Below are 14,612 nucleotides of genomic sequence, written 5' to 3'. Positions count from 1 at the left end.
GGGTCTGCACTAATGAATCACTCCTGATGGGTTTAGGCTTAGCATACCATCTGGTATGCTGGGGATTGAACCCGGGTCGGCCATGTGCAATGCGCTCTACCAGTTGTGCAAGCAACAGCTTGCTTTAGCCCTGAAATTAAACTCTTTATCTAAATTCACTGGATAAACTTTTAATTTATTTAAAGGTTATACTTGAAGTATTTTGAAGGATCTTATGCTTAAATTAGCTTTATAAAAACTAACATAAAGTGTGAGAAGAGTCTAGTAGTACATTTTAGTTAGAAATAAGATTATTTTGAGCTCATTGACCTGCAGTGCAAATCTGATCTCAAAGCCAAGTTCAGGAAGATTAGTGGAAAAGCAGACATGCATGGGCAATTTTTGAGAGAATTGCCCCCAGCTTTCCTGAACTTTCCCGAATGTTCAAGCGCACCATGTGACTTTTTGGGAGCACATATTTGTGTGAAAAGTTATTCTCCACATTGAACTTCAATAAGTCCAAGAACAGGTCTAGACTTAATGACGACCATCTTCAAGCCATACTGAGGGTCTCAACTGCTTCCTCTCTAAAGCCAAACGTAGTTAAGATTTGTGAGAAGTGCTGTCAAGTCTCTGGCAGCAAGGAATAGGCAAAAGATGCCATGTTCAGAAGAACTGTTCATGATCTTCACTTGATGTTCTATTCATGTTCAGAAGAAATAATTAAAACTGTTAATAATGGAAAAAAAGATCATTTTGGGCTAGACTACTTTATAAATAAAACATTAAGAAGAAAGGCATCTTTATGATTATTTTAGTCTGCACTGCTGATTCCTTCAAACTTTGGAATTAAAAAGAGATTTTGACTGAATCTAGTACTCTTTCCCCTGCCCCAATTTTATTTTTTTTTACTTTTCTGATAGTATTCTTGGTTAAATGTTGAAGACTAGGTGGTTCTGCCCATGTATACCCTTGTTCTATAGATTTTCCCCCTTGATGCCTGTTATAGAGTGTCACGGTTTCCAGAGTGTAGGCAGTGTAGGAGCTACCCAGCAGCTGCATCCTCTGACTTTAGGCAGACCTGACTTCTGTGCACCAGCCACTGAGCATCTGCCAGGCTCCTGACCTATTCAAGCCCTCTGTGTCTGTAAGCAGAAAGTCTCCTCCCTGGAATCCTGAGCTTTGAATGTCCGTCCCATCACAGCCTGCTGAGGTCCAGTAGAGCCTCAGGTTTCTGGCTGCTCCCTGACATATGGATGGAGGGGTCAGTGCTGTTGTCCCTGACCAAATGCCCAGACATTGTGCTTGCTGCCAGCCGACACAGGTCCCTGGAAGTGTTTGACCTCAATGCAGGCTGCAGCGCAGCTGTGATTGCAGAGGCCCACACCCGGCCCGTGCACCAAATCTGTCAAAATAAGGTGAGTTTTTGGCTGTGGACAACTGATAAAGAATCACACCATTTACCATCTTCTTTAGATGCAGATTTATTACACGATCCAGTTTGATCAATTTGCTGCTGAATTTAGTTAATTTTTAATTGATCTATAAATTATTTCAGGTGTTATTTGACCTTAGAAGATGTATTAATGTTGTGTTAACACTAGTTTTGATCATTGGATGGGCTTCGTTGACAGCTTTGTTAATAATCTGTTTTCAGTAATTCTTTCCAGCTCATCTTCCTTAATCTCTCTTAGAAAGATAAGGATTCTGGGTGTGGTAGGACCATATTTTGAAAAGTCCACAGTTGTGAATTAAGGTTTTGGTTTTAGAGTGATAGTCCATTGTGGGGGATTTCTTCTCTCAGTTTAACTTAAAAGATACTTTATTACCCACAGAGCTTCCAAGAGGCTTGTGAACAAATCTCCCTTCAGATAGACAGTTTCAACACTGAGTTTCGAAATATGGGAATATTTCAAAATTGATTTTTGAGGTATTTGGAATGACTTTGAAGTCAGGATTTGATTAGAATCCTTTTAAATTGCCTCATGACTCAGGATTATTTTCTTCAAGAGAAGAAGGATTGAAATGATTGAAAAAACTTTGTCACCCACAATTCTGACACTCCATCCCAGGCCATCTATCATTACCATTTCATGGGAGCTCTGGCTTCAGTAGGTTTGAATGCCCATAGTGTGAGCTTTGGAGCCTGGGGTCAGGTTCTGATGAGCAAATGTTGATGCAGAGTCCTGGGAGGGGTGGGCAGGAGTTGTTAAAAGCTAGAAGGGAATCTATAAGTTTAGAATCAACTGCTTATTCTGCTTCTGTGACCTAGGCTTTGCTTTAGACATAAAGCTTGCCATGATGGGCTCAAGTTTTGAGGAAAGAAGGCTAGGCCCAGAGAAAAACCAGTCTGTGGAAGCTGACCTTGTGAGTAAAAACCACCAGGTCCAGATGGCCTACCACAAAGTACAGAATGGCCTCAGATAAATAGCAGACGAACGTACAATCTGAAAACTCTGCCTCGAGTCTGCAAAAATAAGATTTCTCTTTTGCTAAACATACAGCCAAACCTACGCATTGTCTGATGCAGTGTGAGAACCAATAGTTTTAAAGGCCAATTCTGACTGTGGAACACCCCCTAGATTCCTTTTAAAAATGACTTGCTAGCTACCTAATAAGGGGTGACCCCAGAATGCTGGTAATCAATAAACTCCCTTGTGCTTGCAGTGCTGTTGTCTCCTTGGTGGTCTTTGTGGAGTGAAGCTTGAATTCAAAGCCAACAGGTTGTGGTGGAAGACCATTGAATTCTGTATTTAGCTCACTGAAGTAGTCAGTGTGGCCATGAGGGTCATGAGGTCACTTGAGATATTGCTGTGATGTGAAGGTCATGGGGGAATGGAAGTGGCCTGTGTGGGTATGGTGGGTCATGTCAGCCAGATCTGAACCTGAGTTTGGGCAGAAAAGGCCCAAGAGGCTGCATGGGCAGGATGGCCAGTGGTCTGCGGGGCCCTATGGCTCACTTTCAGGGTCACCTTTGGTCATGGTAGAAGCCTCGAAAACTCAGACATGCTAACCTGATATGTCCCCAAACATTTTAATTTTGTAGTAAATTAGGATGCTTAGAATTAGGAAAAGATTGTTCTAGTGGGAGCTCTGGGTAATGTCAGTATAGACTAGAGTGTGGTTAAGGAGATAATTTTTTATGAAGGAACCTTTAAGACTTGTGTAAACTCTACAAGACACTGAAAGATCAAGCTCCAAAGCTCAGTGTATTCAGCCAGCATATGTGAGAAGGCTTTCTGTGCTCAGGTTCAGCTCTTGGAGGGTGTCCTTGGAAGATGAGGGCATTACACGCAGCTGCTTTGTACCTCGTGGCCCCGATCTGATGCTTTTATGTTGATCTGCTGAGGCCAGAATGCATTTCATTTCTGGTTTTTAAATGAATCTGGTGATCGTTTCTTGTTTTTGAAATATGAGTGTATTTTTAAAATAAATTTTTTATTTTAATTTTTATTTTGACCAAAGTGGATTACAAATCTTTCACAGTAATATTTTAGGTACATAGTGACATTGAATCAGGGCAGTTCCCACCACCAATATTGTCCTCCCTCCACCCCTGATCCCAGCATGCATCCCACATCCCCCTTTTACCCCCCGGTTGCTAATATAAGTGGTCCCCTCTGTGTCCAGCCTGTTGTAGATTGAGTGTTGATTCTGTTGTCATTGACTTTTGATTTGATGTTTAAGTCTGATCATTTTTTTATTTCTACTTAATGTTCTTACGACTGTCTGGTCTTGGTACCCTCCATTATTTCCCCCTCAATTTGTGAGGCAGAACAAGATGGTTCAAATGATGTGGTTTTGTTTGAAGGAAATAAAAAAAAATAAAATGGGGCAAAAATCAAACAAGCCAAAAATGGGAGGAGTTCTTCTAGAGGCTATAAATATCAATTTAAGAGAAGAAATGGAAAAAGGAAGAAACATAACAATACGAAAATTTTTTTTAAAAATCAAACAAAAAACTCTAAAAGTACCACAGCAATAAAGGCATCAAGCACACAATAACCACAGTCCTGAAATAAAAAACAAAACAAACACACACACACACAAAAGAAAACCTACGGAAAAATAAAACAAGCAACAATCAACAACGATAACAAAACCAAAAAAAAAAAAGTTAATTTGTGCTTCTCTCTTTTTTTTTCCTTGCATAGGCACAGTAAATATTGGGGAAATTAGAAAGAGAATTCCCTTGGCCTAAAAGATGCAGGATTTCTCCACCCTTGAAACATACTTTCATGAGAACAACTACAGGCTCCATACTTGCTCCTTTTCACACCTCAGGGACTTTTATATGGTGCCAGGAAACTTTCCACTCAGTTGTGCATGACAGAATCAGGCCTCTAACTAGAGTTCTTGGTATTTGCACAAGTCATAGGATGAAGCCTAGGATAGCTTCTTTATTATTCTAGCAGTTCTGTATAAGTGTGTATACACACACACACACACACACACACACACACATTTTTTTGGCTTTTGGTTTTTGGGCCACACCTGGTGATACTCCGGGGTTACTGCTGGCTATGAGCTAAGAAATCACTCCTGGCTTGGAGGACCATATGGAATGCCGGAGGATCGAACCGCGTTCTGTCCCAGGCTAGCATGGGCAAGCCTTACAGCTTGTGCCTCCACTCTGGCCCCTGTACTTTTTATACAATTTTTTTGACAATAGAGATGAGGGCTGGAAGGACCAGCTTACCACAAAGATTGGCGAGTCCAGTTAGAGAAATAACTACACTAACAACTATCATGACAATGATACTGAGAGAAATAGAATGCTTGTTTGAATACACACAAGGGGTGGGAGAGCAGGGATAAGGGGGGACATTGGTGGTGGGATTGTTGTACTGGTGAAGGGGGTGTTCTTTTTCATGACTGAAACCCAACTACAAACATGTTTGTAATCATGGTACTTAATAAAGATATTATTAAAAAATAAAATATGAGCGTAGTTTCATTGTATTTTGTAGGTATTATGATTTTTTTGAGCCATAACCAGAGATGTTAAGGGCTATTCCTGACTATGTGCTCAGGGGACTGTGTGTGGTGTTGAACACACAGAGTTGACCACATGCAAAGCAAGTGCTTTACTTTCTCTACTGTCTCTGCAGTCTCAGTATTATGAGTCTTTCTGATTCATGCAACTCAGTGAGGCAAGAGGTATTAAGATGATAAGACTGATTTGTTCAGGGTCTGAGTCTTTCATGCACAAGCATTTGACTTATTCTACCTGCAATAGTTCAGAAGCAGAATATGATTGATATTCTTTTAGATGGAATTGATCGGTGCATGTGCTGAAGTAGGTGTGAGCATGATCCATGGGCATAGAGCCAACTACTAAGATGTGATATACATCACATGTACCTGGCATTAACTGTGTTCTGTATGATGAGCTTTTTTCTTCTTCTGTGAAGTCTTTGCCTCTTCACAGTAAGCATCCCTGTTGCTCTGTCAAGAATTGTTTTTGCTAGTTCAGCAGCCCTTGCCAGCCATTGTGGTGGTGGGTAGAGTAGGAAGACCCAGGTATGCAGCGGGGTTGGAGTCTTCATATCCACAGAGTGGTCCTTTCCCTGGGCATCATTGTGGCACCTAGCTCTGGGTCTTTGTGCTGCAGTTAGAGCTGGAGCCCCTCCAGCTGGGAACATTGAGACTGTCTTTGAGTCTAGAGTTCCCAAGACCTCAGTAGTTCCTGTGAAACAATGGAAGTTGATGGAAATAAGTAGATGATCTGAGACTGGCTTGGCTCCCTGCTGTCTGCCAGGTGGAGGGTCTGCAGAAGCAGTGTCTCAGCCCATTGGATCAACATTGAAAGGCAGTAGTGGGAAGAAGCTCTCAGGCTTTCTCTTCAAGCCTGTGCTGCTTGAATTTTTTAAATGAAACATCTTTTGCCACACAAATAACTTTAGATTTTCAGAAACAATACCCAGTTAAATTTATATAACTGTTTTAAATTCTGTATGTCATGCTGAGATCCTGCTATATTCTAAAAAAAAACAAACAAACATGGGTCGGAGAGATAGCATAGTGGTAGGGCATTTGCCTTGCATGCAGCCAATCCAGGATGACAGTGGTTCAAATCCTGGCATCCCATATGGTCTCCTATGCCTGCCAGGAGCGATTTCTGAGCACAGAGCCAGGAGTAACTCTTGAGCACCACTGAATGTGACCCCCAAAACAAAACAAAAAGAAAAACAATGATTGGTTTAGCTAGAATTCTGCCTTTTACCCCCCATGCTTCTCTCCTAGAACAGTTGGGCTCATGTGAATCTTTCTCATGTGTCCAGACGATGTGGGCTTGCAGTGGCTGTTGTGCTGCTCTTTACTACACATCAGTCTGAACTTCTGGGCAGCCAATTGTGCTACACATCATCTGTGGGAATGTTGCCACAATTATGCATTCAAAATGCATGCTTGTAAGTCTATCTCCTGAGTCTTGCATGTACTCAATCTGCCTTTGAGCATGTGGCATCCTTTAGGTCCAGAAGCGAAAAGTTCTGGTTTCACCATGACTTCAGCCTTGACTGAATTACCTGGATGATGGTTATTTTCAAGGTGCCCTGTTTCATCTTTGACAATGTTATTGTTTTTTATTGATTTCTAATTCCATGTGTTTATATTCAAATATATACTCAATATAATATTGGTTTTCCTGGTATTTGTTAATACTTGAGTCTGACTCATTTTCAGCTATCACAGGTAGATATATGGTGAATGTGTTCTTTTAGTACCTGCTGGATACATGTCCAAAGTAGTTCAGTGTCCCGGTCTTATTACTTCTGTCCAGGTTGTTCATGTTTTCTACATTGAAATCTGTACTAGTGGGTGACCATCTCTCATGGTCTGCAGCCATGCTTTTTAGTGAGTCCCAATTATGGGTGCTTATACTCTCATGTACAGTTGTTGCTTTTCAGCTCTGAAAACTGGTGTCTTTTTTTATGTTGAATTGCTTTCTTTCTTTATTTTAGTTCACTAAATTACAATTTTGCAATCCTGTTAATGATACAGTTTTATGAGTACAGCATTCCAACACCATAATGAACATTTCTTATGGCCATTGTTTCAAAGTACCCTCTCTCACACACAATACAGTTTTTGAATTTTCACTTCCATAGTAAGCCCAGTTCTGTAGACCAGTGTTTAGTTTCTTTTGCTTTTGGTCATTTGTCTTAGATTTACAATAAATTTATGATTTACATTATATCATGACATTGAGATTATTTCACATGCCTTTTGTCCCATGTACATATACATAACTTTCCCTTTTACTGAAATCACTTGTAGAATGGTGTGTATTTGTTACCAAGGATAAGTTTGCAGTGGCATATTCTTAACCATCCAGAATCTATCGTTTACATTATGTCTTACTCTTGGTATTGTACAATTAAATGCATTTAAAAATTTTACAATGACTTATAATTCATTATAATTTCAGGTAAATATTTTAATTATCCTTAAATATAAAACCATTAAAACTGGTGTCTTTTTCTTGTATCTGTTGCTCACACTGATCTATTTGTTGGGTCCCTGAACATAGTATATGCTGTTCTCAACCTACCTTTACCTTCAGCCTTTGAAAACAGGTTTTAGGTGGTTTTCTTAAAATCTAATATAGAATCTCCTTTCTTCTTTTATGTAGTATGTTTGCAGTGATCTCTCATATATTTGATCCCATTGTTTTTGTGGCTACTCTTAGCTCTAAACTCAGGGCTCATTCCTGAAGGTGCCCAGGGTACCACATGTGGTTCTAGGGATTGAATTGAAAAGGTCATCTACATGCAAGGCAGATTTCTTAACCCCTGTGCCATCTCTCTGGCATTGATCCCATGTTATGTTTTTGTTTGTTGTTGTTGTTGTTGTTGTTTTGTTTTTGGGTCACACCCGATGGTGCTCAGGGATTACTCCTGGGTCGGAGCTCAGAAGTCGCTCCTGGCAGACACATGGGACCATATGGGATGCCAGGATTCGAACCACTGTCTGTTCGAATCTGCTGCATGCAAGGCAAACATCCTACCACTGTGCTATCTCTCCGGCCTCTCCTGTTATATTTTTATTCTACTCTATAAACATTTCTGTTTACCATACATTTCATTTCTTTTAAATTGTTTCATACAGAAATTCTATTGGATTGATCAAAACATTTTAAGTCAATCCAGGGAGATAGTTTGGGGTCTCAAACTCAATTTACCTGGGGGCTGCAGGAGGCAAAGTCGGGATGATCCTTGAGTGCGAAGTCAGTAGTAAGCCTTGAACATTGGGGGTGTGACCCAAACAACTAAAACAAAACAAAACAAAAAAAGATTCCTCTCGAGCAGGGCCACAAAATGTTGTATGGAGGGCCGCAAACGGCCCGCCGGCCACGAGTTTGAGACCCCTGGAACTTTAAATGGTGGGAGAATTTATTTTGCATGCCGATGTTTTGTATTATGTCCTCTGAACACTACTGGAACTGACAACAATTTTTTGAGAATCAGAACAAAAGCACAGCAGGTAGGGTGTTTGCCTTGCATGTAGCTTATCTGGGTTTGACCTCCAGTATCCCTATATAGTCCTCCAAGCCTGCTAGGAGTAATTTTCTGAGCACAGAGCCAGGTGCAACCTCTAAACACTGCCAGATGTGGCCCCATACCAAAAATTTTTTTGAGTTATTTTTCCCTTGATAAATATTCACTGATATATGTATGTTTTCTGTGCATTTTCTAGTAAATAGTTTATATTTTATGTTAATTGTTTTTTGGGGCCATACCTCGCAGTGATCAGGGGCTACTCCTGATTTGCCTTTTGTGCTCAAGGGTAACTCCCAGAAGTATTGGGGAGGCCATGTGGTCCTGGGAATCCAACCTGGACCTTCACTTGTAAAGCATGCATTCAGCCATTGAACTATTACTCACTCTGGTTTCCACAGAGCAGCAGATTGTCAGGTACTGTGACTGCATAGTTATCTTTCTGTTGACCTAGGCCTGGTTTTCTTCTCATTATGTCTGGGCCTTGCCTGGTGCCATTATTAAGTAAATTTTCGTATAGATCTGGAATGTCTGCTAAGCTACTTTAATGTTAGAAGTCATGAAGCTGTTGTGAGTGTGAGTGATCACTGGTGAGTGAGTGAGTGAGTGAGTGAGTGAGTGAGTGAGTGAATGAGTGAGTGAGTGAATGAGTTAGTGAGAGCAAGTGAGTGAGTGAGGGAGGGAGAGGGAGTGAGCGAGTGGGTGAGTGAGTGAGTCAGTGAGTAAGTGAATCAGTGAGTTAGTGAGTGCCATTTTGTGAAACATTGAGCCATGCTGAGCTTAGGGTCTGTGTTTTTTTGATCAGGACTGTGTGTCTTGTATTATACCAAAAAGCATATAGAATAGTTGATATCCCACATGTTTTGTCAAGAAATAAAATGTCAAATGTTTATATGCTTCCTGGCACTGTGAGACTTGGCATCTGGATATTATTGTTGATATTAAATCTATGTGATCTATATATTTTTTCTGTTTATAAGATCATTTATGTGTTGTTCATTACAATGATAAATACATTTTTGTTTTTGGTTTTTGGGTCACACTCAGCAGCGCTCAGGGGTTACTCCTGGCTCTACGCTCAGAAATCGCTCCTGGCAGGCTCGGGGGACCATCTGGGATGCTGGGATTTGAACCACTGACCTCCTGCATGCAAGGCAAATGCTTTACCTTCATGCTATCTCTCCAGCCCTAATGATAAATGCATATTAACATCATTTATGAAGAGTGCAGGGAAATAGCTCAAGTGGTAGAACACATGTCTAGAATGTCTCAGACCCTAACTTTTGTGCCTAGCACTGAATGATCCCAAACATTGCCAGAGAGACTCTGTTAACCCCCAAGTCTGGAACCATCATGCCTGAGCATTGCCAGCAGTACTCTATGCCCCTGAATTCTGTCAGGACATCCCTAGAAAAAAGGACTTTTTATTTGGAGAAGAATGATGGCAATTGCTGTGGACCTACATAATATTATGGCAATTTTCAGTCCCAATGATTTATAGAAGAACACATCCATTTTGTGAAATTTTAAATTTATTTTTATTTGAGGATCTTCTAAGTGGTACTTGGGCTGCAGGGTCCCCTCCCACTGATTTGTGGCTGCCAACTAGGCAGGCAGTTCAATGTGAGAGACTGGGGATTTGATGTTGCTTCAGCCCTGAGGTGCCTAGGTCACGCAGGAGATTGGATGTACAAAGCTACCTCTGTTACCACATCTTGTGGTGTTTGGGCAACTGTGCGGTCCTGGAAATCTCCCCAGGTCAGCTGCACACAAATCTGTGTTCTAACCTTTACCTTTCTCCAGCCCCCTAAGTCCTGACATTTGCCCACTTTCATGGGTGGGGATTAGGTGTCCAAGTGCCCTGGTTCCCCATCAGACCAGACTCTTGTGCCAAGGGATTGTTCAGTCCTTGCAAGGGCCAGGCCAGACTCATTAGGGCCTTATGGTCATCAGATAGGAAACAGCCCTTTAGCTGTAGGTGTCAGTGAGGAGGGACATCTCCCTGATGTTCATGGACCAAGCCTGGGTTCAGGCTGTTGTGGGGGGTTCTAGCTACATCTTTTTTTTTTTTTTTGGTTTTTGGGCCACACCCAGCGGTGCTCAGGGGTTACTCCTGGCTGTCTGCTCAGAAATAGCTCCTGGCAGGCACGGGGGACCATATGGGACACCAGGATTCGAACCAACCACCTTTGGTCCTGGATCGGCTGCTTGCAAGGCAAACACCGCTGTGCTATCTCTCCGGGCCCGGTTCTAGCTACATCTTAAGGTCCTTTGCCTTTACAGTTCTGTGATGAGCACATTTCTTTTTTTTTTTTTAATATTTTTATTTATTTAAACATCTTGATTACAAATATGGTTGTGATTAGGTTTCAGTCATGTAAATAACACCTCCCATCTCCAGTGCAACATTCCCACCACCAATGTCCCAAATCTCCCTCCATCCCACCCCCCCACCTGTACTCTAGACAGGTTTTCCAGTCCCCTCATTCATTCTTTTTTTTTTGAATATATTTTTTAAGTAACATGATCATATTTGGGTTACAGTCATAACCAGAACACCCCCCTTCACCAGTGTAACATTACCCCCTTCCCCCTTCCCATCCCCTACCTGTATTCGAGACAGGCATTCTACTACAATTGTTTTTAAGTTCAGTAAGTTGTTATTTTTTTTCCTTAAAGGAAAAAAGTAAAAAAAAAAAAAAAAAAGTAAAGGTGTGATAGTAGCAATCGCCGTTGTTTGCATAGGTCCAGAAAAATGGGGAAAATGGAAAAAAATCCTTGACCTGATTACTAAAAAGGCCTCACCTCAGTTTATTGGCATAAGACAGACTCTGGGTTCCAGGCAAACCAGTCCGTCTAATTCCAGTCATTCTCAAGGTCCCGGTGAAACTTTTTCACACTTTATCTGTTGTTGGTATCAGATTCTTATATTTAAAGACTCTGGATTCTGTACATTACTTTCATCGATGTCAGGCTGATGTGGAGCATCCTCTAGTTTCAGCATACCATTCAATGCGGAGCAATCTGCCCTGCATGCAGACTGTTGCTGAGTCGTCTGGGTATTGGGAGTACTCTTTGGAGTAAGTCACTGCCAAAGCGGTGGTAGGTCTTCCCTGGTAGAGGCTTGGATCCTGGTAATGTTAAAGACAATTGTGGTTGTTTCTATAGATGGTATCCATTGTTCAGGTGTGTATGAGCGATGCCCATTCTTCTGAGGCCTGAGCCAAATCATTATGCCAATGTTCAGGGTAAAAGGCCTAATTACATTACCAAATTTGTGTCCCCATCTCTATTAGATAAGAACTTGTTTGCGTATGTATTATTTCCCCATTTTAATGTGCCTATGCAAAAGAGAAGCAATGCCACAAGATATTGTTGATGCATCTGGGGGCTGATGAATAAAGTCCAACATTCCCCGTAACTTGGTACAAACATGAAATCTATACAGAGATATTCTTCTACCAGTATTTCTTATAAAACAGATGATGAGCACATTTCTGAATTTTGATCCATCACTAATGGCCTATATGTGGGTTTTGAAATTCAGTTCTGAAGTTGTATTACAAATATAAAAAGTTTTTTGCTGATATCTCTCTCACTCAGAGTTAGTATTGTTAGATCACTCAGGCAAAGGTGTTTTTTACTCAGCCCTTGACATTATACCCTCCTTTTTCTTTCCCAACCACAGGGATCCACACTGGTGAGCCAGTCGTCCTGGAATTATAATCTCTTCACAACCATAGCCATTGGTGATGGGATAAAACTGTGGGACTTAAGAACCCTCAGGTAGGTCCTGCTATGTGACAGTTCCATGAAGGGAGCAGCCAGAGTCACCCCACAAAGCACATGGAGCCCCTTGCTTCCATATCTTTACCAAGAGTCTACAAACATACCATGGTGGTGGAGCTATTGGCACTAAACATCTCTGAGATGTCGGCTCCATGGCAAGTGCCTTTCAGGTCTGGGGGTCTTGGACCCAGTGAGCTGGGGCCTGGCTGGTGCTGGGCAGTGGTTATGTCTGCTGTGGTCAGGGAGCAAGCCATCCCCCACTGCACTTTCCTTCTACCCCCACACAAACTCCATAGTTTCTTCAGGGAACTGGGAAGTCATGCTTGAGGCAAGCTTGAGAACTTTGCAGTTTATGAGAAAATATTCGCAAACTTGGTGTCAGTAAACTTTCTCAATATCATCTAAAGGTTCTTGGGAACTGACTTTAGGTGACACAGAATGAAACTAATTTGACTCTGAGTTTATTTGGATCCACAAGAGACAAGCCTCCATATTTGGGCTCAAACATTATTGATTCTAAAGGAAGATCCTGGTCCTTCTGAGGGGAGTGGCCATTGTCTTCACTCCTTCCTGCTGGCACCAAGCCATCCCACCGGCTTGCTCCCATTCAGGATCACCCACCCTCACAGGAGTACTTCCCTGACAGCCCATCACCACCACCCACACTCACTTCATCCATCCTGGAGAATACCATGAACCTTTCATACATCAAGGTGTGGGGAAATCCAGACTCCTGGGCAAACCCACAGACAGGGAAGACTCTGGAACCCACCCACTGATGGCCTGCATTGGGTCATTGTCAGAATTTGTGGACCTGCTATAAAAAATGTTATTGTGATAAGTACATATCATACTTCTAGCAAAGATCTACTGGTATCTTCCTGTTAGCCCAGTATGGCCGGGTATTCTTCCTTTTCTGCTCACCACCTGAGCTCTATAGCCTCTGTACTACACATTACATGGAAGTTGTTCAGTGAATAATGAGCAACACTTGCCGCTGATGTCTTGTTTCTCAACAGTGATGCAGAATCTTTCTGTTTTTAGTGGAGATGGACAGTATGTGATCTTTGGCACAGACTCCAGCCAGCAGGGGTTGATGAAGTGTGGGAGGACCAGGCAAGTGCTGGAACACTAAGTGGTCAGGTGCATAAGCCAGTTTCATGTGATAGACAAGGCTGAGAAACAGGGATTTAATTTTTTTTTTTTTTTGGTTTTTGGGCCACACCTGGCGTTGCTCAGGGGTTACTCCTGGCTGTCTGCTCAGAAATAGCTCCTGGCAGGCACAGGGGACCATATGGGACACCGGGATTCGAACCAACCACCTTTGGTCCTAGATCGGCTGCTTGCAAGGCAAACGCCGCTGTGCTATCTCTCCGGGCCTGGATTTAATTATTTTGTCTTCCTCACTGCCAGTTATGTGCTGAAATGTTTGTGATCTAAAAATAGACAAGTAATGGATTCTGGATGAGAAATGTTCTTTTTCTATAGGTTGTTCATTTTGTGAAGAAAAACACCAGCAGTGTCTTTTGCTAATGCATATTAACATTAAAAACTCTCTCTCTTTCTAGATGTGAGCGACGATTTGAAGGCCACCCCAATCGCTGCTATCCCTGTGGACTTGCATGGAGCCCTTGTGGACGATATGTGGCTTGTGGTGCCGAAGATAGACACGTAGGTTCTGCAGGTCATAGAAGTATTTGCACATAAAATCAGGGTTCCTCTGAGGAACAGGTTCCTCTTCTTGGGGACTGTCAGTCACACTCCAAATGGACATAGGGTTTAAAGGAGACCATTCTGCTTCACACTTAATAAACACCTGTGAAATATACTCATCTCAATTTTAGTGAAATGTGAGAAATACTGATCAATTAATTTCTTGTAAATTTGCCAGTCATTGCACAAATTATTTTCTGTATATGAGACAATATTATATTTTTGATGTAGTGTGACTTATAAGACAATAATTTTCATATATAAGGTACCAGGTTATGTCTAACTTGGACTGTTCCTTTTTCTTTTCTTTTTTTGGGGGGGATTTATGGGCCACATCTGATCATGCTCAGGGCTTACTCTTGACTTTGGGTAATAGCAAACATCTATGAGGTATACACCCCTCAATTTTAGTGAAATGTGGGAAATACTGATTATCACTTAATTTCCATACACATTTATCAGTCATTTCACAAATCTCCTTTTATATAAAGGAGTATTACATATTCAATTTAGCTTGAACTACAACCCATTTAATATATAAGGTACCAGATTATGTCTAACTGGGACTGTTCTTTTTGTTTGTTTGTTTATGGGCCACACTTGGTCATGCTCAGGACTTATTCATGGCTC

General features: G+C 41.6%; 1 protein-coding gene across 1 annotated transcript in view; it reads left to right on the top strand.

Moving 5' to 3' along the window:
* The window catches only part of WDR27 (WD repeat domain 27), a 103,420-nt gene that overhangs the window by 72,518 nt on the left and 16,290 nt on the right, over positions 1–14,612 (top strand). Inside the window, exons 21-23 of the mRNA XM_049785021.1 lie at positions 1,276–1,397; positions 12,169–12,266; positions 13,838–13,940. Of these exons, the coding sequence (XP_049640978.1) occupies positions 1,276–1,397; positions 12,169–12,266; positions 13,838–13,940 (323 nt within the window). The remainder of the gene's footprint in view (positions 1–1,275; positions 1,398–12,168; positions 12,267–13,837; positions 13,941–14,612) is intronic.

The sequence above is a fragment of the Suncus etruscus genome, chromosome 12 (assembly GCF_024139225.1).
Source record: "Suncus etruscus isolate mSunEtr1 chromosome 12, mSunEtr1.pri.cur, whole genome shotgun sequence".
Taxonomy (NCBI): Eukaryota; Metazoa; Chordata; class Mammalia; order Eulipotyphla; family Soricidae; genus Suncus; species Suncus etruscus.
The sequence above is the reverse complement of the archived record's forward strand: the minus strand, read 5'-3'. Positions and strand labels throughout refer to the sequence as shown.